We start from the raw sequence: 26051 nt of genomic DNA, 5'->3' as shown, positions 1-26051 counted from the left end.
AGTTGAGTTACATTTCCTGTTTGTTCTGAGCCAATTGTTCTACATCCATGGGTCCTGCGGTTACCTGAGGCATCAAAGCAGAGCTTGATCAGGTCTGCAAAAGTAACATTTGTCCTAAAGCTAAAATAAAAACAAACTGTGCTCTCAGTAAGAAATATAGTCCTACTGTATCAGTTCAAAAGCCCAGTCTGGTCCGGTGTTCTTTTTTCCAGTAATTGCTAGAGAAAAGCCTAGGAATAAGGTAGGCACAGAATGATACTTACTCAGTAGCATTTCCAGCAACAAGCAACCTGGCTGTTTCTGATAAAGCGTTTTTCCTAATTGTGGTGGACCTAAAGTAGGTTAAGTACAAAGGTTGCTTTGATGCACAATTGCATTAAGCTGACCTCCAAATCCAAAAGGAAACAAAGGCCACCTAGAACATGTTTCTTAAAGAGACAAAGGACTGAGTTACTCTGTGGATAGTAATGCTGCCTGAATTTTAGTTCCTTGTAGTGCTGCTGCCTTTCCTAAAAGGCAGTACCTGATCTTTCTAAGGAGACATTTTATTACCCTTTTTGAGAGAGAATCTGGAAGAAACTGGTCAAACTAACGTAGCTTGTTAACTAAACCAGAGACAGACGATGATTATAAGAATTGGATTATTTTTAAAAAGTTATTCTATTTTGCATTTTTTCTTCTCTTGCCAGATAAAAAAGGGGTGGAGGGGGAGCAAGGGAAAGCAGCTCACTCTCTGAATTTGTAGGACTCTCTTGCCAGTGTTGAGGTGTGTATTGTTTGGGGCTTCCTATTCCTGAAGCTAACATAGTGTCTGGGATCTGCCAAGGACGTCTACAGGATATGCGGAACAGGTTACCTGATGAAGCGTTTTAATGCACTTAAACTCTCAAAGTGCACCAGCAACTTCTTAGCCATGAAGGAGCAACAACCTGTAGTCTCCTCTTGGCTTTCTACTCCCCTCCATTGCCTTCAGGTGGCAGAAATAGTTTTGGCTTCCTTTGCTTCTGGTGGTAAAAGGGCAGGCCAAATAAAACTGTCAAATCCGGATAAATTGCACTTGAACAAACCAGCCCCATCTTTGCGCCTGGTTTGCATTATAAATGATCACTTTGCTCATGATGATCCCACAGTACTGTTGTGAATGGATAATTTTTCTTTATGCATACAATAGCTTTTCTGAAAATTACTGGATGCATACCAGTCTCACATCTTTCTCAGAAAATAAGCACTCTTTTTAGAACTAGGTTTAAAAACTCTGTGGTCATAGAAACAAGAGTTGGTGAAAAGGAAAAATAGTCTGTTTGGTTTCTGGGAGTGAATATAAAACCAGTTAGTGTAAATAGTGGGGGAATGCCTGTTCAGGCTAATTCTATGTGTTTGTAGTGTTCTCTTCTTAGTGAGCAATACTGAGTAAGGGTAGTGTATATTAATTTTAAAACAGTATTCTCCTCTGGGTTGCTTTTATTTGAATTTTTAAATTTTATTTTTATTTCTTGATTTGTTCCCATAAACCATAAGGAGACTGTGCTCTGGATTGGCATTTTTTGTGTTTTTCGTGTATAAAGAGTGTTCTCTGCTTGATTATGAGAACTGGAAATAATGCAGCATGAGTCATGTATACATGGGAAAGGGTTGTCATTCTCCTAAGACAGAAGTCCTGTGAAAGTGTTTGAAGCAGCTATAAATGTCCCAATCAATCAATGATTTGTAAACCTTTAGGAAGATAAGTAAGTACATGAACCATGAACTGTTTTGACTTCTTCCCTTCCCTTCCCAAGTGCTTTGGTTACAAATAAACTGTATCTAGACTTTTAGAGTTGTTGGTTATTCCTACAGTTCTGCTTATAAGGTACTGACTCTAAATTGGATTGGCTTGTATAATATATGGAAGTAGACGTGTGCTTATTAAATTGTGGCAAATTGTTACTTTTATTTTTTGACTTGAGAGAGAGGTAACGTTATGTCTGTAATAAGGGATACGTGGAAAGGGACCAGGAGTATTAAGTAGTGGCCCCAGCATAGTAACTACATCAGTGGTAGTGCATCTGTTGCAGAAACATTCTGGTCCTTTGTATCGCAAGAAATATCACAGGTAGAAACACAGGGCACAGGATAGTCCTAACACTTCGAAATAAAATTTAAAAATGCTTAACAGATACTGTACCAATTGATCTGTCTTGCTGTTATCTTCAAGCCAGCATTGGCTTCCTTATCAATGGTTTTTACTCCTTCCAATAGCTTATTAATAACAGTGTGGTTAGGTTAGTTCTTGTTAAGTATGACCTCTTTTACGGTCTCTCCATTAAGCAGGATACTTGGGGAAACAAAACAAGCAGTAAAACAACAACAAAAAAACTTGATAAAACAAAATAAGTAGTAAAAACCAAGTGGTAAAACCTTCGGTTCCCTCCCTAAATAAGAAGCGCTATCACTGTGGAGTGGGGGTGGCAATGGTAAGACCTGCAGTCTAATGTTACCTCGGGTTCTTTTGATGTGTTCTGCTTACCTATGCACCATGCTGAATTTTGCCAGATATGCCTAGTTAAAATATGTGATTGATCTGGATCTTTTTAATCCTTCAAAATATCATGAAGAATTTCTTATGTTCAAAGTGCCCTAGCTCTTGTTGGGTTACGAACTTTGTTCATTACTGCTGCTAATACATGCCAAGTCTTCAGATAATTCTTTCTGTCTCAGTGGACCATGAGAACATAGCATACTGAAAGCGAAGATAAGCTCTCACAAGAGAGTCTGATGTACTACAGTTTTTCATAAAGATATCTATGTGATCCCAGCCTCAGGTACGTAGGTTATTCTGAGTATAAACTAGACAGAGTATCTGTTTATTGAGCCGAGACAGCTGCCTTTTTTGGCTGGTAATTTACAAAATTTATATCCCCAAAGGATACATTTGTATTACTTACCATAATCTGAAGGGTGGTTTATTCAACAGTTGGGCTAGATTAAATTCACATATTTGTTCGTGTTTGTAAGGCTACTTCTGCAATGCTACTACAACAGTCATTCTGATTAAATGTTTCTGGTTATATAGGTAACATGTTGGTAACTCAAATTCTGTTAGAATTTGAATCAAGCTGTGTGTACCTTTGAGCAGTCCTCTTGTGGAAGACAAGTTCCAAAATAGCTTTACGTTTTCCATCTTGAACTGGTGATGGCAAATCAGAGTACTGTAGGGCAAGGATGCTGCTGGTGCTTGCTTAGCAAAAGGGAATTGCTCCTGAAGTTCTTCATTAGCTGTGGTAGTGTTTTGCTGGAAGAGAGTGGTGCCCCACTGTTACCATGGAGAAACTAACACTTTGTCTTTATACTGAAGCTTGGAAGTACAATACTAAGTTAGATAAGCATTTAATGTTCTTGCATTTCCATCTTCTTGCCTATGTGTGTGCACATAGTGGTCAATTGTACTCTTGTGTTACACACTGATACTACTGAGCTTTGCAGGGAACGCAAGTACAGATCAGAAAAATTAAAAGCTGAAGAACCCTTTGTGTTAGCAGAGAAACTGATTCACTGTGAACGTGATTTAAAAGTTAGAAGAGATAAAGTCAGGATCGAGTTCTTGATCCCTCTCTTCCTGGAAGATTAGAAACTTTATGTGGCAATAAGCATAGTTTGACTTAGTCTCAGAAAACGGGTGTCAGATGCATCTGGGAAAATACCCTGACATAGTCCTGAAATAAAAAGAAAACTGTAAAGATGTCTTAGTATCTTGTATGGTAACAATTAACCTAGATTTATACTAGTATTTCAGGTAGCCAGTAAGGATGGATTATCCCAAGACATAAGAGTACGTTGCCAAATGCAGTTAGGGAAATGTTTCCAGTATTAGTATGCACAGTTAGAGTGGATTAAAGAGCATATGGGAGATTATATGGGGATTATGGTATATCTACAGAAGAATTATCAAGGAGTGACTCTTATGCCATCCTCTCTCCCTACAATATTTTGTGTAAGTAATGCAGATGCTAGTTATTTGCATAATTTCTCTTTCTTCTGTCAAACCATGATTATGTAGTGGTTGCTCTTGCAGTAGAATCTGTTACAAAAATCAGCTGGTATGTTTATTTCACTACTGTTACTTGTTGTTCTCATCATAGAATCTAGGCTGAAGCTCTTTTGCTTACACTGGAACTGAGCAGGATTGATACAGGCTATGCTGAAGGCATAGTCACCACCCTCTTATGTTCTCATTGAATAAAACCTTGTCTGTCTGGTCCCCCTTCTTATTTCGCAGTGCTTTGATTGCATGCTTTGAGGGTCAGAAACATATTTTAAAAGTTTGTGTGGAGTGTGACAGAATGAAGCCCTGAGAGGACAAGTTCTAAGGACTGCTGAAGTAACAGTAGTCAATAATCTGAAGAAAAATAATAAAGCTTTAAAGTTGTTTGCCATTTCTATTTAACTTATCTGTCTGTCTTCTTTTCTTACTACTAAGGTGGCCTTCCCTACAGCTCAGGGCCACAAATTTCCAGGTAATATGCAAACCACCCTGATAAATGCTACTTGGCATGTAGAGTTTGTTGCCAAACATGGGATAAGTAAGAGTAAAAATTAGTACATTTTATGGAAGAGGATATGAAATACAAGCCACAACAATTTGCTTCCCTTTGTATCAAATCTCAAAGGTATATTTTTGAGGTCATTACTTTTATCTGGCATAATGTCATGTTGTCTTTTTTCATAATCTAGTTTTATAGGTAGCATAGATGGATACAAGTAGATTCATATCTGAGGCTTGGATCTAGACATCTAAAAACTCAATTTTGTAGCCAGTGCCAGAGCAAGTTTTGTATGAAGTATGTTCAGTGCTGTACTGTTCAAATAGGTATTTGGTCAGATCTAGAGCCAGAGTAGATGTTTTTTGACACTGTTTCCCACAGCCCTCTCCTGGACAAATGGCAAGAAGAAGTTTGGATAGGTGGCCTATGAGATAGGTAGGAAACTGGCTAACAGGCCATATTTGGAGGTTATGGTGATCAGTGGCTTTTACTCAGGCCGGCAGCCTGTCACAAGGTGGATCCCCAGGGATCTATACTGGACCCTACAGTGTTCGTCTTCATAAATGATCTGGACAATGGGATTGAAAGCACTGTCACCCTGTTTGCTGGTGACACCAAATGGTGGTGAGGTAGACAAGTCAGATGGGTGAGCCATTAAGATGGACAGAGATAGGCCTGGGCAGGCTGGAAGGAGGTTGATAGCAAGAACAGTATGAAGTTTAACAAAGACAAATGCAAAGTCCTGCACCTGGGATGGAATAGCTCAAGAGCCCAGTACAGGCTAGGGTCTGTGTGGCTGGGTGGTGCCTTGCTGAAAGGAACCAGGGAAGTCCTGGTGGACAATGAGTTGAACATGAGTCGGCAGTGCACTGCTACAGCAATGAAGGCAAATTGGACCCTGGGCTGCATCCACAGGGGTGTCACTTGCTGAGATAAAGATATGATCATCCTGCTCTACTCAGTGTTTGTCAGACTGTACCTGGAGTGTTGTGTCCAGTTCTGGTCCCCACAAATCAAGAAAGATGTGGACAGACTGGAGAGGGTCCAAAGGGGGGCCGTGAAGATGATCAAAGGGCTGGAGAACCTGCCCTCTGAGGAAAGAGTGAAGGAGTTCAGGCTCTTCTTCCTGGAGAAGAGAATGCTTGGTGTACTTAAAGAGTGGCTACAGAGAGGACAGATGCTCGCTCTTCACAAGGAGCCAGGTGGAAAAAGACAGGGGACAATGGATGAAAGTTGCACTGGGAGAGGTTTCATCTCAATATAAGACATTTTTATAGTGAGAACAATCACTCACTGAAACGACTTCCCTAGGATGTCATGGAGTCCCCAGCACTGGAAGTTTTGAAGATGCAGTTGGAAAGAGTGCTCAATAATCTCATGTAGGCTCACTTTTCCATGGAAGGTTGGACCAGGTGATCTTCTGAAAGTCCATTCCAGCTCAGGCTGTTCTATGATTCTGTGACTGTTTGTATGATTAAATTGTACTAGGACCTTGTATTCTAATGAGGGTCAGTTTTTCTTCCTCTTTTGTCTGTCTTGCGCCTTTCTAGGTAGGGACTGCCTCAACATGGATCAGCATTACTGCAGTTCCTACCCATGAAGTCAGTGTGCAACACATGGCGAGCCCAGGAGGACTGTAGTCAGCTTCTGGGTCAAAGTGGACCTCCACGCAAGCTTTTGAATCAGTAGCCTAGCCTGAGTGGTACTGAGAGTGGGTCTGGTGCATTGCCCAGTCATTTCACTTCATTTCCTAGCCATAAGTTCATTTGGAATGACAACAGTTCCTTTTTATATAAATGAATCTGTAAAGTGAAGAAATGTAGAAATAAATTTCAGAACAAAATAAACCAGGGAGTGCAATCCAGACTGTAACATCTACAAATTGATTTGGTTTCTTTCCCGCTAGATCTGGAGATCAGATTCACTTATCCATCCTAATGCCCAGGTGTTGTAGATGTATTTAGAATACTGATACTGTGCCATGACCTGTGGCAATCCTACGAAACTGAAAAAGACTGCTCATTCTACTAGGACCTGTGGGATCTGGATCTAGCTCTGGTCCAGTGCAAGTCTTGTTGCTTGTTGTGAGATACAGAGGCACATGTTTGTCTTGCGTACTTGAAATATAATTCACTAATTACTTAAAATCGGTTCTGTTTTGGCCGTGAGAAATGGCTTTTTGGTATACATTCAGTTGATTCAAAGCATGGGAGGTAGCTTAGCTGTTCACTTCATGTACAAAAACAGAGTTATCTAGGCTTTACTGATTAAAGGAAACTTTATCTGTATGCTGAATTGTTTTATATGCAGTAAATTACTGCTGTATGGGAAGAAATCTTACATCATCCCTCATAGGTACAATATCCAGTACTGCAGGCTGAGCAGACACAGGAATTTATTTTAATTGTTAATGGTAGGTTTAATACTTCTCACAAGCTGGAAATGCCAGGAAATAATTGGTGTCTCAGTTCATGGGAGTGTTTATCATTTAGATGGCCCTCACACAAACTATAAACAGTCTAAACAGTAATGCTGGAAAGGCCGATTTAAATCAGTACTTAATAGCAGTCTATACTTAGTTCTTTCTTGTGTTTCCCATGAGTGCAATTTCACAATGATAGCAGCAGGAATGAACACTGCTGATGGCAAAGCACTGGAAATATATATATATTTAAATTGATATCAGAATACACTACTATTTGTAGAAAGTCTTAAATGACAGATATAACTATAGCCTTTTAGCTGTACTTTGACTCTTGTTCATTTAGTATATATGGTATTGAATCAGTGCTAGTGCTGCTATGGGAAAGCAGATAAAGAATATGGCACTATTCTACATTGGCTCAGGAGGTGCTCCAAGAAACCTGTATGTATGGATGTGGATGTTGTCATTGCTAGTAGCTGGATTTAAAATTGCCCTTGTGATCTGTTCCCTTTCCAGGGGCTGTCTGGTTATTTGTGAGATAAGGTGCTTCATGTCCTAGGGACTACAATATTGTTTGGCTGTTGTGATTGGTTGGGTATTTTATGTATTAGACAATAGTTAAGTACAGAAAGGTAATATAAATGTGACAAATAGATTTGTTGGTTTGATGTCCTGATCCTGCACTAAGCTACCCTGTTTTCCCAAAAATAAGACCTACCCTGAAAATAAGTCCTACCATGACTTTCCAGGATTTTTGAGGAGGCTTGAAGTATAAGCCCTACTCCAAAAATAAACCCTAGTTACAGTTCATTAAAAAAGTCAATTTAGATAGTATCCAGGCAGCTACACATGTAAAAAAGTAAAATTAATTGGCAATAGAATGCAGCAGGACAAATGTGACAGAATGTGATGACGTGACTATGTTTGAATAAATGTTGAATTTTTTTGTTCAAGAATAAATATAGATTGTCGTTCATGGAAAAATAAGACATTCCCTGAAAATAAGCCCTAGTGCATCTTTTGGAGCAAAAAAATAATATAACACCCCGTCTTATTTTCAGGGAAACAGGGTATCTCACCTTCTAGGTCACTGCTTTGTGCTTGTATAGGAAATCATCAGGGATGTGAGGAAAATAATGCTTTTAATTAGCACCTATTTCACTTGCTCTGGAAGGGCTTTTTACATGTAATTCATTGAACCCATTGTCACTGAGATATTTTGAAGCCCTGTCTGCATCTTTGGTACTCACACAGACAATGGGCAGTCCTAGGGCCGAATGAATTTATAGCCTCATAGAAAGTATATGTCTCCTCTGTAGGAAACCATGTATTATACAGTTTAGCTGTATCCACCTCATCCAAGAGAGCGCTGGGACACCATCAGATCCCCAGTATAAGTCCTTTGCTACCATAATCTTATAATTTCACCTCTGTCTTTTAGATGTCGGCTGTGCTCTTTCGCAACATAGCTTGGTCTGATGAATCCCTAGCTAGGGAAGCTGCACTTTGTAGGTTCAGAGTAGTCATCTTATGTTTGGGCTGTTGTGGAAAGGCTGTGATCACAATGGTAAGCATGTATGTTCCTCTCAGTGCAGCAATCCATACGGCAACTGACAAGTCAGGCACCAAGGAGGGATGTCTGAAATTTCCTTCCAGTAGAAGGAAGAAGAGCTGGGCAGAATGGCTCAGAGGGCATAAGGACAAAGAATCGTAGGAGCACTCTGGCAGGACTTCCTTGGTTCTATATAGGTTGCCCCTGGATACAATCATGGAGAGGATGCAGAGGTAGAAATGGAGGTTGTTGTCCCAGCTTGATTTTGAGTAAAAATAGCATGTTTTTTCATTAGTAGGATTTTTTTTTCAGTTCCAAACATATACTACTGCAGCCAGACTTGTCCTCTATTATCACAGAATTGCAGGATGGTTGAGGTTGGAAGGGACCTCTGGAGGTTTTGGATGGGAGATGATCTGGGGTGGTGGTGGTGGGGACTGGTGGTTCTTTTTCCTTTCCTTTCTGAAGAAGGAGGTGCTTAAAAACTGGCGTCTCTGGTTTCTCCACTCTAACTTGTCTAGACTTACAGAAGTCAAACTATTATTTTTTATTTTTTTTTTAATGAAACTTGCTCTGCATAGAACAAAGCCAAATAAACAGCTTCCTCACCAAAGCACTTACTGTGAACTTACTTTTAAAAGCGTGGATTGCTTGCTCACATTGTCCTTTAATGAGTCAGTAGCAGCATCCCACAGCTTTGTATGTAACATATAGATGTGAGGGTTGAACACCAATGTCTTCTAGAGTGGCTGTGTAAAACTAGGGGATCCCAAGACCTCTCCTTGTTGGATCTGTCTGCTCTTAGTGCTGTCTTGTTGCTTCTTGATCCTAAGCCTGAGAGGATTTAAACCTGTTAAATAATAATTTATTTGGCAAAAACTGACTTCAGTTTTACCCATCTCACAGTTGTTCCAGTACACCTTGTAGCATTCCTTCTGTCTTCTTCATCTTCTTTCTCCCCTTCCTGAAGGTACTGCAGTTGCCACAGCATTTTTGTTTTCGTTTCTGTAATAGCTATGCCACTGGCTCACTGCAGCTATACCATGAGGGTCATGGCAAATTGTTATGCTCCGGAGTTTATTTACTGCAGATTTGGCAACTCACAGAGATGAAGGAAATAATGTTTACAGTACTGCATATGGAAACACCTAGATTTTTCTTTCCTATAAGTCACAATGACAGATGGAGTCCTCTGAGACAGCTCACAGGTCCCAGCAAGCCCTGTGTGAGACCTGGGGACAGGCAGCATGTGTGCAAGGTTTGGGTGTTAGAAATCTATGGGCTATCAAGGAACTGGTCCAGCTTCATTGCTGCCATCTACTGAAACTAGAGCTTTCCACCTCATTGAGCAGACTAGTGGGAAGCATAGTTTCACAAATGAGATCTGAAATGCCACAATATCACTAAAAATAATAATAAAAATGCCTCCCCTTTCCCCCTAGAGAACTTACAAAATGTATGTTTGTTTCATGTATTTTGTTACTTAGTTCAGCTTCCTGTGCAGCTTCAGCAATCCAAACTAATGCTCTTTCTGTAGCTATTAATTCTTTCCCTGCTGATTTTTTTTAATATATCTCTGATGCAGCTCTGCCCAGTATCTCCTGTTTTCTGAGCAGTAACTCATGAATGTGTTTTGCTTTTCTGCATTATCTTTAATACAAAAAAAAAAAAAAAAGTTATTTCTTTGTGATGATGAAAACTTCTGTAAGTGCTTCAGAAACCCCCTGTAATTTAATATTTTTTGGGAGGAAGAGTGTGTTTTAAATGCTCTTTAGTTGCTTGGTGACTTTGCTTGACAAGATCTTGCTTGCTAAACTTGATTTCAAAAATATTTGTTACAAAAACCAAAACAACCCAACTACTTTCTAGCACCGGTTAAATGCTTTTGAAATTGTAGTGTTTGTTACAAACTTTTGGTCAGAAGGCAAAACATATTTATTCCTATAACTAACTTATCAAGTACTCATAGAATAAACAAAACCTCACTGTCTACTTTGATATGCTATATATAGTACTGACTGGGCAACAATGAAATAAAATAATTTGTACAGTGGTCTTAATGACCAAGTTTTGTTTTTTGTTTTTTCTCCAAGTTTTATGTGATTTTACACTTGTTTAAAAAAATGTCTTTTCCCCTTCCCCTCTTAAAGGTAGAGACCTGTGGGTTCTTGTTCTGGGAAGGTTTCCAACCCATCATAAGATTGGCATTCCAGAGTTCAAGTATGTTGCTAATATGCATGGGGATGAGGTACGTTTCAACTTTTGCAATGTCGTTTATACCAAATATGCTTACCAGAGGTTTAGAGTGAACTTCTCTCAGGCACGTGTTACTTATTTTGAGGTATGCCATACCTCAAAGAGGACCTAACATGTATGTATTTCTTGAAGAACTGCAAGAATAAAGTTCCTTCGTTTTGATGGAAGGGTGTTATAAGACCTTAGATGATGGTAATGAATCCTACACCTAAGACCTCTCTTAAGTAGGGAGCTTTGTCTTATCCGTGTGAGTAAACCCAGAGGCTTTAACTTTTCCTGGTAATGAGTCAGATGCAATAGTTTACTTGGGCATTATTACTGCCTGGGCATGAAGTATGACTGATTGAACTCTTAAAATATATTCTGATTGAATAATAATTGCTGTGAAGCACCAAATGATTTATTTAAGGAAGAAAATTTCTCTTGGGAACCTTAAGCTAGGAATGCCTAGTTTCACCAGAGATAACACAAGTACAAAACAAAAAGCAATTTCGGGATTAACTTGCCCTGGAAACAATGCACACTTATTAACGATAAAGGAGAAAATGGTGACTATCAGCTTTCCTGATGTAGAACATGAATCTGGAACAGAAAGACTCAAAGCTTTGCTCTTCTTTATAATCTTTTCTTGCTTTCTGTTTCCCTTGTTCTCTAGCTTTACCTGCTTATATTAGTCATGTTCAGGATAAGTTTAAATGACATAATATACTTCTATGTGGTCTTTAATATGAAGAGTAAATATTTCAACAGAAATGGCAAAAAAAGGAAAAAAAGCAAAACTATGAATTCCCAAATCCAAGAAAAATACATGTAGTAGGAAGTGTATTGTGTGTAGAACATAGCATATCACAAGATATTGCTATTACTAGTACTGTGTGTGAGCACTTTCATGCCTACACGCACTTGTGACATTATGTGCCAAGAATTTTCCCCAAGTTAGACTAGTTTCACCTTGTTTGACAGTGGCTGTACTCAAAGTGCTGCTAGGAGTCTGCTTTGGAATTTAACTCTGTGTGGAAGGAAGCTGATTCACCATTTCAAAGGGATACACGTGTTACCGGATGCCCAAGGTAGGGTTTGCAACTCCTAAATGGGGTTATGTTGGGCTTGCGACCAGTCACTAGCAGAGTTCCACATGGATCCATCTTGGGGTCAGTGCTCTTCAGTGTCTTCATAAATGACTTAGACTCAGGACTTGAGGGATTGCTTAGCAAGTTTGCTGGTGACACAAAATCAGGAGGAGCTGTCGACACTCTTGAGAGCAGAGAGGCCCTGCAGAGGGACCTGGACAAATCGGAGAACTGGGCAATCACCAGCCACATGAAGTTCAACAAGAGCAAGTGCTGGATTTTGCACCTGGGCCATGGCAACCCTGGCTGTACATACAGACTAGGGCACAAGATGCTGGAGAGCAGCTCCGTGGAGAGGGATTTGGGGGTTCTGGTCGATGTCAAGTTGAACATGAGCCAAGAGGGTCAACTGAGTCCTGGGTGCATCCAGCACAGCATTGCCAGCCGAGCGAGGGAGGTGATTGTCCCGCTCTGCTCCGCACTGGTGCGGCCTAACCTGGAGCACTGGGTGCAGTTCTGGGCACCAGAGGATAAGAAGGATATAAAGCTACTGGAGAGTGTCCAGAAGAGGGCTGCAAAGTTGGTGAAGGGTTTGGAGAGGAAGCCGTATGAGGAGTGGCTAAAGTCACTGGGTTTGTTCAGCCTGGAGGAGACTGAGGGGAGACCTCACGGCGGCTACAGCTTCCTCACAAGGGGAGGAGGAGGGGCAGGTGCCAAACTCTTCTCTTTAGTCACCAACAACTGAACCCGAGGGAATGTCAGGAAGATGTGCCAGGGGAGGTTTAGGTTGGACATTAGGAAAAGGTTCTTCCCCCAGAGGGTGGTGGAGCACTGGAACAGGCTCCCCAGGGAGGTGTCACGGCCCCAAGCCTGACAGTGTTCAAGAACAGACTGGACAAGCTGTCAGACACATGATGTGAACTGTGGGGTTGTCATATGCAGGGACAGGAGTTGGACTTGATTATCCTTGTGGCTGCCTTCTAACTCAGGACATTCTATGATTCTAAACCCTGGTGTGCATCAGCAGGGTGGTCCAGGGTGTCCAGGAACTGAGGCTCCTTATGACACTCCCTGTGGACTGCCAAAGAGAATTGGAAACCAATTCTGATTGGAAACCAATTCTGATTGGAAACCAAACTGATGTCCCAGCTTTGGTGGGAGAGAGGTGGAGGGCAGGATATGATCTTACCCAGAATGGCCTGGCTCTCAAATCCAAAACTGCTGGACTGCAGAAGGCCTTGCCTCCTATTGAAACCTCCACAATGAAGCACTCCTGCCATTATCACTGCCCACCTGGATGTGCATAAGGAACCTGGACCACGGAGAGGCTCACTGTTTGTGTATCCACAAGATCAGGAAGTGCTGGAGAGCAGGCAACCTAGATCACTGTCTAGGATCTAAACTTTTATATTGGCTTTGTGAGGAAATGAGGCAAGACTGTTTCGTGGGGTTTTTGTTGTTTGTTTTTTGCTAAGATATCTGGCACCATGTCTGAGTTTGTCTGAACAGCATTGATCCTTGAGCTGCTGAGGTACCACATAGCACTCAGCATCACGCTACACTCTATTTTGTTCATTAGACCAAGCACACACCTAGAGAAGATTCTGGAAAGAGAGCTATTCCTCCTCTTCAGGCCTTAATGATGATCTTTGCCTTATGCTATTTTGTGTATATTGATATAATGCACAGTTGGTGTTTGCTTTTCCTATCAGACCTTAAATGTATTTCAGATGGCAGGAAATGAATTCCTCATATAGAGAAGGATTGGAGAACTTGAATATTTTTTCCCATAATCTAAGAGTCTCCTGAACTAGTCACTGGGGAAGGATTCAACTACCCCTATAATATATTAAGCAGATTAGGTTTTGCCCTAACTATGACAAGCTTCAACTTGTGTTCTGCAGTCTTTCACAACTGAAGATTGAAGGATTATGGCTTCATTGATCTAGTTAGGTCTTTTGTGCTTCAGCGATGCTTTCCACAAATGGTACGAAGTGAGAAAAGCTCTGTTCTCAGCTGTTGTTTGGGGATCCTGCCCTTCTAATGGGTCATGATCACACAGATGACATTTTTCTTTTTTCAACTCAGCTGGCTGGTTACTCTTAAAACCTAAAAGTTGGGTAAGGAGCCCAAATTGTATGTGTGCAGGTGTTCACACGTGCTGCTGGAAGAAAACCCAGGTTATTTGGAGAGCTGCCCAACAGGGAAGTTCTAATAAAATCATACCAGTACACAATACTAGGAGGAGAGTATTTTTTTTTTTTGAGAACTGGAAAGATTTATTTTTTTAAGTAGGTTAACTTTTCTTAATACTTTAAGACATGACCAGACAAGGTTTAAATGACTTTATTTTATGATCACTGTTGCCAAATAGAGTGAACTTTTGCCCCAAATCCCCAGAGATGCAACAAAAGACTTCCCCCATTCTTTCTGTTCCTGTACAAAGTTGGATACCATTTTTTAGCATTACTTTTTGTTTAACCCAAACCAGATTAAGACTGATCATTAGAGGTAATTCAGTCATTTGCAGCTATGTGAGACTTTAGTCAAAATGGCACTAAATCACTGCACAAACTGCACAAATCTGTAAAATGTTAGAGTCTGTGCTGAGGAAGATGAGGGAGAAGTTTCCTGCTGTTCTAGGGTAGCTCTCCTTCTCAATTAAAAAGCAGCGTCTCCTGTCTCAGGTTTGTACTCTTACTTGAAAGACCTCTTTCTCCTCAATGTGTACACTCGCATGTTCCTCCCTGGGGAAAAACTCATTCCAGTTAACGCTGACCACAACCAAACCCTCAAACACTCCTAAGTCATAAATGGAGCAGAACTATCACCTTTTGACCAGCTGTACCAGTGGCTGGAGTCCAATCTGCACAATGGAACCACAGGATCTAATTAAAAGGCTGTTCTTAAACCACATACATCACAGCTGGAAAACTCTTTAAGTAAAAGCATGTCTGAACAAAGTGTAAACAACCTGTACATTTCTGCTTGTTCCCCTTAATGTATTAAGTATAGTGTAGCAGTGTTTTACCTCTTCTGTTACGTGAAGCTGAGGCCGTACTGATATGGCTGAGCTAGCTTATGTGAAAGGATGTGTTTATCTTGCTGGCTTGTCTTGTGCTTTAAGTTAAAGCAACTAGACCTTATTTTCCATGTCATCATATACACAGTCATATCCACAGAAGGATTTCCTAAGGTATGGGGACCTATTAGGCATTCAGTGACTGAGGACTGGGGTAGGTTTATTTCTGATTGGTATCATTGGGGCTTAAAAACAAACAACAGACTTATGAGTCTTCTGTAGATTCTTCTCACTATTATTTCCAAAAAATGAATGGAATTTGCACGTACACTATCGAAATGCCAGTATAAAAAAAGGCTTTTTTTTTTTTTTTTTAAATCACCAAGTCGGGCAAAAATAATTGTGTCCACATACTGTACAACCTGCTATAAGGAATTTTCAGCACATATTCCTACATCCTTCATACTGTGCAACATAGTATGGAAGTGACGTGGCAGGGAAACAAATACATGCTCCAGAAAAGAGAAATTAAAAGAATAAATATTTCTTGTTTAGCAAACTTCTTTCCACCTGGCTTCACTATCAGCTGATGTGATGTAAAGGTCAGAAGCACCAGAGATTTCAAAATTCAAAACAATCACATCTATTTGCTAACCTCAGAGCGTAAAAAAAGCTGGATGCTACTTAGACCTCTTTCAACACAGGTAGGGCTGCTGCCTCACCCCAGTTACCCTTTTCTTTATCTTTACTCCCACTCTTCTGAGGGGGAAAAGAAACATTGCTCCATTTCTCAGCCAGGTGAAGCCTATAGTGAGAAGCCTGTGGAATTTGTCCAGGTGGTAACATCTTGTGGCAGTTACAAGTTCAAAAGGAGACTTTGTGTTGCCATTTCCTTCAGGGATAAATCAAGGAACTGCAATTCCCTGTCATACATGTGGTAGTTCTTATATTTCTGGAGTGATTACTGCTTCAGAAAGAAATGGATATGTGCCAAACAGTATTCACACAGTTGCTTTTGCACTCGTGAATTTTATAGTAGTAAAGAAGGACAAACACAATGGGTGTGTTGCATAATAGTTAGACTGGATATAATAATTAGTGCTTTACAAGTGTTAAAAAAAATAACATCTTGTTAAGTGTGGCATTTAAGTGACAAAACAGGATGGACAATTGGTTTCTCTGCTGTAACTCTGCTTCCTGAGGCGGGGTTGTGCCCGGTATGCTGCGCTAGGTCTGCAGAACAGTCAGGGCTGGAGCAAGGAGACCAGCAAGACCGTGTTGCACTGAAACAGGTCCTACCTGATGGTTTGGATATTTCTTTCAACATAGTGCAACTTACAAATAAGGCCATGTTTAAGGAAAGGATTTTAATCATAAAAATGGGCAGAGTCTGTACACCCATAGTCCCCTGGTATTAGGTCTCTATCATGTGGTAACAAAAATGTTTTAAAAACAGGGGTACTGTAGCGAAGCGCAACAGTGCAGGTGCAATTGGAGCTAACCTTAATCTTTTAACTGGCTGCTGGTAGCGCTACTTGAGTCAGACCTTCAGTAGCTGCATGGGGTGCTGACCCAGCCGTGCCAGAAGCGACGGTCAGCAAGTTTAAAGGGTATATCTATGGAAATGGCAGTCACACCCTTTTCTACAGCACTGCTCCATGCCCTGACACGGGCTGGCTGCTTCATTCAGGACTTCCCCTGAGGGTCACTGAAAGCCTCCCCTGCTGACACGCTACCTTTGGGGCGCACAAGGAGACCTGACAGCTGAAAGCACACAGAGAAACTTCATGTCTAACTGTGTCCCTAAAGGTGGGAGAAAGGGCTTTCATTTGCTTTTGGGTCACGCCTCATTTGAGGTACAGCAAAACAACACACCTGGGCATCACCCTTGGGATCCTGCAATTAAAACCAAATATTCATCATGTGTTCTCAAAGCCTCAGAGCACATAAAGGCTGTCCCTTGCTCCCTACATCTTCATATTAGACTAGAGGCAAGTTAAGTTGTCTGTCCTTGGCTTTACAGTCAGCCACTTACCTCCACCATGTCTAGAACCTTTATTTGAAGCTCTAAAGTAAAAATAAATGTCTCACAACTATTTTCCGTAGGTACAGCTGGCCTCTCCAGTAACAGGGTAAAGCTTGGCTGGGCAGGAGATGCCTTCCAAGGGTTTGATCAAAACTTGAGCTATACTTTCCCATAAATCAAAGCTCCCTTCAAACACCTCTAGAAATGCCCAGGTACTCTGGACTGAAATAAAACCACCCCTCTGTCACTCCACCAAAATAGAATGGTAATAAATACATATTCTTCCCCCACTGGTGAATGATCAAAGTGCCACCTCTCTGTGATAGAGATTAGCTGAATTGCTTAATATACCAAGTATTCAGGTACAGCAATAACTACGCAAGGAATCCTATAAAATAGGGTTAGTTTTTAAAGTACTGTATATGTAAGTATGGCTTTAACTCTGAAGTGCAAAGAATGCCATTTCTGTAAAACTAGTAATCTTCTGTTCTTTATAAACATTGTCCTTTTTCTACTGCCTTCTCTGGTTGCTTTTCTTTACCTTTTTTCCACTTTCCTGTTCCTGCTTATCCACCCTTTCTTTCCTGGATGTATTTTTGTCAGGCACTGAAGACAAGTGCTGTAGGAGCAGAGGCACTATCCTAGTTTCCCCAGAGAGCAGTCCAGTCTTGTCTGTAGTTTAGCTATCTCTGTGGTAGGGCTGTTCTCACTGCTTCTGAGTCTACTGGCTTTATCTTCCATGCCCAGGGCCATGATTTGGCTGATTACTTTCCCCTCCTTTCTTCCCCCCTGTTCCATATGCGTCCCAAGATGCCTATCACCCAGAGCTGGAACTGAGCTGCATGTACAAGACAGGTTCTGTTACATCCCTTAAATTTCACAGAGTAAAGGTATCTACACCTGCAGAGCAGTCTGCTTTCATGTACTCAGGTGCTGATCTAAAAGCTACTGGTAATGGACGAAATTAGGTACCTTTTCCCCCCTTGTCAAAGCTCATTTGCTGTAGGGTCTAAAAAAAGAACCACTTAGTTATTGGGACAGTAAATACATTTGTGTAAGGCAGCTTTCCCTAGCAGATTACTGGATGGTGGCTTGCAACAGCTTACAGACAAGGGTTAGAAAACTTGGGAACAAATCTGCTGAGGGGCAGGGTGGGAAGAGATCCTTCTTTTTCCCTGTACAAACAGCATGGCAGAATTGCTCATGTAGCTACTCAGAGAGCATGGCTGCCTTCAAGCATAATGCCTAAAACGGTGTAATCCACATCGTGTACCAACCTAGCTCCTGCAGACAGAGCTCCTGCTGGATGGTGCCTGTGTTCATGTTTACCTCAACACCTACAGCAGGATTTGCCACTTAAAATGCACCAATGTGAACATTTAACTGGACATTAGTGCAGCAAATAGCTGCGGAGAAATATTCCTTTTCCCCTGCCTGATTTCACTTGTCCTTTACCTAAGCCTGTACCAGTTTGCAAGCAAGAAGATGCTTATCTGTGACACCAGGTTCATCCAGTAATGTCACTCCATGGTCCTCACTTTAGAGGAAAGAAAAAAAAAATCTTTGCAGTATTTGCACTTTAGTGATGCAAGACTCATTCAAAAGAAATGGAGGTATTGTAGCTCTAGGCTGGAGCCTGCAGTGATTTACCAGGCTTTGTTCTTGGAGATAAAGTAGAATTATCTCAGAGCTCATCTAGTTGCAAGTCTTGATTTGTTCCCATCCCAGCCAGGGCTTAGGAACCCTACAGCGCCCTTGAGGCACGGGTCACAGTGCCACAGAAAGTGCTTCTGGAAAGTGTGGTCCAGTGAACACTGTACTAGTGGTTTCTGGGGTAGAATAGGTTGTTCTTAACCCACAGGAGCTGGAACTTGCCAGTGTTTTGCCTGAAATCTGATAGTGTAGACTAGAGGGAGACATCCTGACAGCTTTCACAACCTATACAAAAATTAACAAAAATAGGTGTCTAGCTTCTTCTCTATCAGTGCCTTTCCTTGATCCAAAGTCTGCATCCAAATATCCTTCAATTTCTTTTTTTGTAAGGATTTGTATATAACTGTTTGGTTTCCCCAGTACCTGTGTTCATGGCATTAAAATAAAGCAATGCAACAGAGAATGTAACAGAAGTGTCTGTGGTGCGTCTCTTGATCCCATGTTAAAGTTGACTTCACGTAAAAGGAAATCAACAAGAAATAAATCCTGCTCTGTAGCAGCACCCTGGGAAACATGGAAGGGGTGTCCTTCCTTCCTTGTGAACCATCACTGCCAAGCGGTGATGAGCAGCACTGACACTTGCATGCGGAGCCCGGGGTCCCTCGGGCACCAGCACAGAGCTGACTCTGCAGCGCAGCTGAGATCATGCGGTGGTGCCTTTCCAAGCCCACGAGATCTTTTATCAGGCAGCCTATGCAGCTACAGTTTTTGATAAGGCCATGCCTTATCCGTGCAGGATTCAAGTGCGCAGCTGACACAGTCACTTTCCCATTACAGAAAAAGCTCTGGTTGATCTGGGTATAAAATCCTTGTGAAAATCCTCCAGTGACTCCTTTCAACTATTAAATTCCTTTAAATATATTTAGGGGAGAGCATAGAACAAAAGCGTGTTGACCAGAATGCTATTGTGTGCCTGTTTAATCCAGAAAGAAAAACCTGTAGATGTGAGGTGGTGAGTCTCCTTTTTTTCCAGCCCCCCTTCTTTTTCCATAGCAAACTTAAAATCTGTGCTTCTTTATACAGACTGTTGGGAGAGAAATCCTGCTCCATTTGATTGACTTCTTGGTGACCAGCTATGGACATGACCCAGTTATTACCCGGTTGCTCAATAACACCCGGATTCATATCATGCCAACAATGAATCCTGATGGGTTTGAAGCTACAAAAGTGCCGGATTGTTATTACACACGAGGAAGGTAAGGGTGGCTTAGGAGGGTGGGAGTAGGTAAAGGAAGTGGGTGGGCAGCAATAATCAGAGCCTAGAGACTGAATCATATTTGATGGAAGGGATAGCGTAGAGGAGTGTTAGGGCTAATTTTGGCCTGTGCTGTTCTAAAGATGCACTGTTGCAGCATGGAGTTTGTGGAAGGCTGAGTCAGACTGGTGTTTATATGGGTTGCAGCTAGAGAAAATTGGTCAGAATGGTGTAATGACCTCACCTTTTAGGCAGGAGACCCAGATTGCAAATAGAAGCACAATAACCTATTTAGACCTTTAGGGTGCTAGAAAAACCGGAGGAAAATGCCACCCACAGGGATCTATTTCAATTGGAGAACACTAACCCTTTAGAATGAGAAAAAGGTGTGTCTAAGCTTGTTGAATGGGCTTCTAGAAATGTGTTGAAAAATCATATTTAATATAGATCTAGTAAGAGGGATGAGTTATGCAAGCAGAGCTACTAGCTATAGTAGTTGCTGAGGTATTAGTAGTGCTAGGAGAGAAGAGGAAAACAAACAAACAAACAAACAACAAACAATCAACAAACTTATGCAGAATAAAATGTAACCTAGTATTGTATCCTGCTCTACTTTTGCATTCTTTAGTGTAACTATTGCAGAGACCAGAAAGGGAGGAAAAGGTTAACAAGCTAGAAGAGGAAAGAAGAGGAAAGGGTGAGAGAATGGGAAGAAATACCAGTGGGACAAAGTTGGAATGTGCAGAAAAAGCGAACTCATGAGCTAGAAGTTCTCTTGGATCATTGACCATGGCAATGTCAGAAGCAAGTGAAAAGGCAGTTTAGTTCTCTAGGTGACCGGTGTAGGTCCTCCTTTTTATCAGGAAAGAAATCTACTCCTTAGCAAACAGATAAGATGTTAATGGAGGGTGGGATATTCAATCCCCTCACTGTCAAACAGAGAGAGTTTAAAAATTAATACAGCTGATGCTGAATACCCTCTCTACTTTCTGTACTGACCTGTCTGAGTGAAAAAGGAAAAGGGCATTGCCACAGGCTGGACCTTCAGGTACTGGGGGAAGAGAATTCATCCTGTGTTTGAATCAAATCTTTTGCTCTGTGTCCCAAGTGACAGCAGTACAAGGGATGCAACCATCCAGTGGTTACCTTGGTCTTCTCTACAAGTGTGAAGAATGCACACCAGAAGACAACAGCCTCCTTATCTGGCCTAGGTTTTTCTCATTCATGTCTCTGTAGGTGTGTGCATGCTATAGGCATATTAAATAGTATTCACAGTTTCTACCTGAAATATAATAGAATTGTTTTATTGTGTCCTGTGAAAATCCAGTGCTGCCAGAAAGCAAATTAAAGTCCATCTCCTTAATGCTTGAGAAGATTTGCAGTGGTCATCTTGCGTGTTTTCTGAAGACAGTAGCATGCCGCGGACCTTAAGTAGTGGGAAGCTGATGATGTGCAAGTGTCTATAAGCAAAACAGTAGTGGGAATGTCTTCTCTTTTTCCAAGGTACAATAAGAATGGAGAAGATCTGAACAGAAATTTTCCTGATGCCTTTGAAAAGAACAACGCTAGTATTCAGCCAGAAACTCAAGCAGTAATGAACTGGATAAAAAACGAAACGTTTGTTCTTTCAGCAAACTTGCATGGGGGTGCCCTGGTTGCCAGTTACACCTTTGACAATGGTAACTCAGGTAAGCTCTCTTCTCCATAGCTGATTTTGTTTAGGAACATTAGCTGTACCAAAGCAAAATTCGTAAGGATTTCTGCAAGGTTTTTCCAGCTTTTGAGCTGGGATGGGCAGACTTTGATAAATCCCATCAAAGTTCACTGCCTGATAAAGTTATTTGGGAGATGTTTTTGCTGTATGCAAGCCAGCACTGTATGTTTTACCAGTCGTGAGAGTTACATGATGGCTACTTTATTCTGCAGTTACCATCTCTTCGAAAGGCTACAGCAGGTCTCCAGATGATGATGTCTTTATTCATCTGGCAAAAACCTATTCTTCCAACCATGCCAGCATGTACAAAGGGACTGGGTGTGACAACAGACAAAGCTTTCCAGAAGGCATTACCAATGGGTATTCTTGGTATCAGCTGGAAGGTAAGAATGCCAGTGATGTATTTTTCAGCTGCTTCATATGATGTTCTCACTTTCCCCTGCCATCTTTGATGATGAAAGGGCCGTGTTTTTGCCCAGGGCAGAGGGTTGATGAAAGGAATAAGCCAAGGCATTCACGTGGATCTTCTGAGCAGGACGTGGGTGTCTGCAGGCTCTCCCAGTCAGCAGTTCCACAAGTGATTGAGGCAGCCTCTGTTGTCTGGCTGCTTCTGTGCCCTTTCCTAAGGCTGCATTGCTTTACAGATTATACACACACGCACATGCTGGTGTGTCACCAAAGTCCTGTCCTTTCAGAAAGGAAACCAATCTTCTGTCCATATATCATCTCTATTTTTATGGGTAGGCAAATAGGATATATGTCCTGTGTACTTTGGCACCACATGCTGCTTTCACAGTCTGAATTCAAAACCTTGAAAAGGCTCTTAGGGTGGCTTTGGCAGTGGCAAACTTTATGCCAACCTACAAATTTATCCGTCCCTATTTAGTTGCAAGTGCTTGAATGAATTTAAGTCGAAGACCCACCCATCATCAGACATAATAGTCATCATTCCCAAAATGCCACCATGCTTTAGAAAACAATACTCTATGTGTAACTAGAGTAATTAGGTTGGTTTTCTACAGGAGGCAGTAAATACAAGTGTGGCATTGAGGAATAATTTACCTGATTTACTTTTCTTACAGGTGTGATGCAAATACTAACATTTAAACTCCCCTATTTTTCATCTGTTTTGAACTTGGTGTTTCTTTGCAGCTAAACACTGTTTTATTTCACTTTTAAGGTGGAATGCAAGATTACAACTATGTCTGGGGACAATGTTTTGAAATTACATTGGAGCTGTCATGCTGTAAATATCCTCCAGCAGACCAGCTGGAAAAGTTCTGGAGAGACAACAGAGTTGCTCTGATCGAATACATAAAACAAGTGCATCTAGGTGGGTATGCGAACGGGGGAGGGAGGTATAAACTGAAGCCAGGCTGGTGGGCAAAGCGGGAAACTTCCACAGCCTGGGTCTGTGTCAGGGCCCACAGGTGAGGAGTCCTGATGTGAACTTGGGAGCCATCGCTTCCGAAAAGCGAGTGTGACAAGGCCAGGGCTGGGTCAGGGAGGAGAACTTACAGGTGTGCCAGGTGTGGGGTGATGGACACTGTTACATGGTGCAAGGGGCTTAAAATGCACTGGGCAGGAGCAAGGGACAGGCCTTGGGGGCCACCTTACCATACACCCCCTCAGGGAGCCCGCTTTCTCGAGCAGCCTTGGGGCAGTCATTTATTTCAGAGGTCTCTAAATGTGTTTGTGCATATGCACGATGTTTTGTAGGTCTTTGCTGCTTGGACTTTGTATTTTTGTAGGGCGTTTCTAGGTGTGATCTTGACTTCACAGTTGGGAGAGCTGCTGCTTAGTGTAGCAGCAGCACTTTACAGTGAGTTGAAGGGTTCGCATAAATCTGTTGCTTATCTTGCATTCTGTGGCCCAGAATGTCTGACTGTTGTTCTGTCTGCTTAATGCCAGTGCTGCTGTGAAGGTGGTGTGTGAGAATTCAGGGAAACTACTTGACAAGCAGGCATGGCTGGTATTCTGCCACTGGGAAGTACTAGAAAAAGGGCTGACTTATTTTAAATTAAAAAAAAAAAAAGGGGGGGGTGGAGGTTTGCAAAAATCCCCCAAACCAGTCATGAAAATTGAAGCACTTCAGTAAGACACATACAAAAAGTATATATGATGCAGTGAATGAGATTTACAAGCAGAGATTACAATGCTGCTTTCCAACTTTATATGAGGGTAAACTATTAACAGCAAAGGGTTTTCTATTTTAATTCCCTTCAGTAAGACAGAAGTGACTAGAGGTATTATTAGATGTGCTTGAAATCAGTGAAATAGCCTTTGAGTGCATCCAGCAACAAAGTCTGACTTTCTCAGAGAGGGAGGCTCACCCATTGGCAGTTGTGATCTTTCTTTCCTCTCCTTTTTTCATAGGTGTCAAGGGTCAAGTTATGGACAGGAATGGGAATCCTATTCCCAATGCCATCGTGGAAGCCAAAGGAAGGCCCCACGTCTGCCCCTACAGAACAAACGAGCATGGGGAGTACTTTCTTCTCCTTTTGCCTGGGACATACGTGATCAATGTAAGTGTGCAGCCTTACTGAATTCTTGTTTCTAACTGCACAGCGAGATGGCATCCTTAAGAGATGAACGAGCTGAACTTGCTCAAGCTGTATATAGGAGCTGTAAAGACTCTTTAGCAGAAAGGAAATTGATACAGTAGGATCTCGAGTCCCCGGCTTGTCCAGAGATAAACACTCATCTGACCTGGGTGGTGGAGCCAGCTGGGATGAGCGTCTGGACCAAGGTGACAGTAGCTTGAGGTGTTTGAAACAAACCACAGAGCTCCAGAAGGGTGAGGAGGTGGAGGCAGCACCCATGTAGCCCCAGAGCAATGGGCTGACAGCTCCGTCAGTGCTGGTTATTTCCCTGGGTGGAAACAGCTTCTCTGCGGAGATTGGCAGTGGCTGAGACCAGAGAACATTGATGCAGCGCAGGCGCTGTCTCCAGTCAGCTAAGGGCTTCGGCTTAAGTGTGACCACAGGATTCATGCTCTTGTACAGCGTGCGGTGCTCCCCCATTATAAATAAATATTAGTTTCCATCTCAGTTTTTGAGGGTTTACTCTCATTGCTGTTATGTCAAAAACTTTACTCTTTTTCTGTGTTCTCACACGTTTAGAATACTTTTTCTGATATGTTGACAGTGTAAATAAGTACATAAAATAATGATTGTTTCACAGCTGAAAACATTTCAAACCATGTAAGAAATCTTCCATGTTTGCTTCTAGGCTACTGTACCGGGATATAAATCTATACTGAAGACAGTGGAAATAACTGACAATACAAGTAACTTCAGTGCTTTGAAACAAGACTTCTCTTTCTCAGAAGTCTCTATCAGATCAAGAGCTGCTTCATGTCCCAAAACTCCCCTCTATCAACAGCTCGGACGGGCTTCAGCTGCAGTGAAACCAACTCTACATATCTTGGTTTTAATGACCGTCGTGCTTGCAATTTTCAAATGAAGTCGGGAATGACACGAGATGGCAAAAACCTTCCTGCACAAATGCGGTTTTTTTCAGACAAAAAATTGTATATGCAAAAGAACAGATGTTTTTATAAACCAAATTCTCAAATTTACAATTAGGTCTGTTGTATTTTGTAAAATACTGGGTTGACAATCAGATGTTTTACTTTTATTATAACAGACAATCATATTTTTCTATGTAAGTATTTTATCTTCATAGACTGTACAGAATTTCTTTAGAGTAACTGTAGAAATTTTATGCAGAAAGTACAAATATATTCAGAAGAATTCACCTGATTTCAGAAAAGCCTGATAGTACTGTACATTGAACCAACAGTTAATGTGCCACACAACTGTTGGCAATTAGGTCAATCCTAACCTCTCATAATAAAGCCATTGCTATAAATGAGGAATTTTTATGTTTGCTCTTACCTAGACAGATGAGACTGCTCAGGGCTGAATTAAGGTAAAGATCAGTACGATACAGACATGTAAGACAAGAAGATGGAAATGAAGTGTGAGTATGTGCCAAAGGGCTGTGTTGCTGGAAGCCTGATGCTAATGTGTCCCATCAGGCAAAAGACCATAACTCAAGAGTTCTGCCAATGGTGTTCCCCCAAGAGCTGTTAAAGTGGAAAGTCACTGACAGCTTTATACCATTGCTGTTGTCCATCTCCTCATTGAATTTGGTACGGAACACAACTGCATACAACTCAGAATTTTTGAATCCAAATAGTTTTAGCAAGAGCGTTAGAGCATTGAAGTACTTTTCCCAGCCCTGTTGCTATGTTGATCCTGTCCAGGGGCTGGTTTCAGTGGTGGCTCAACAACCCCTGGCTCGGTTGCACTGCCTGCAGAACGAGCAGGGTCCTTTCACTGGGCTGGTTGCAAGGCATTTAGAAGGTGTTTGCAGCTGTGCAATAAACACAATTTATCAATAAAAGCCAGCTCCTACCTTGTCCTGTGTTGAAAACTTTATCTGCCAATAATTTTCTTAAGCAATTTCAAAAGTAATCAGAAGATATTATATTGGGAAACATCAACCTTCAAATTAAAGAATGCAGCAAAGCAGTTAAATCTTTTCATGCATT

General features: G+C 41.5%; 1 protein-coding gene across 1 annotated transcript in view; it reads left to right on the top strand.

Moving 5' to 3' along the window:
- The window catches only part of CPM (carboxypeptidase M), a 36773-nt gene extending 10854 nt beyond the window's left edge, over positions 1-25919 (top strand). Inside the window, exons 3-9 of the mRNA XM_065039727.1 lie at positions 10648-10745; positions 19608-19780; positions 21283-21467; positions 21706-21876; positions 22674-22826; positions 23870-24018; positions 24725-25919. Coding sequence (XP_064895799.1) covers positions 10648-10745; positions 19608-19780; positions 21283-21467; positions 21706-21876; positions 22674-22826; positions 23870-24018; positions 24725-24958 — 1163 coding nt within the window. The 3' untranslated portion in view covers positions 24959-25919. The remainder of the gene's footprint in view (positions 1-10647; positions 10746-19607; positions 19781-21282; positions 21468-21705; positions 21877-22673; positions 22827-23869; positions 24019-24724) is intronic.
- Positions 25920-26051: the final 132 nt, after the last annotated feature.

The sequence above is a fragment of the Columba livia genome, chromosome 1, assembly GCF_036013475.1.
Source record: "Columba livia isolate bColLiv1 breed racing homer chromosome 1, bColLiv1.pat.W.v2, whole genome shotgun sequence".
NCBI classification, from domain to species: domain Eukaryota; kingdom Metazoa; phylum Chordata; class Aves; order Columbiformes; family Columbidae; genus Columba; species Columba livia.
This window is presented reverse-complemented; position numbering and strand designations above follow the sequence as displayed.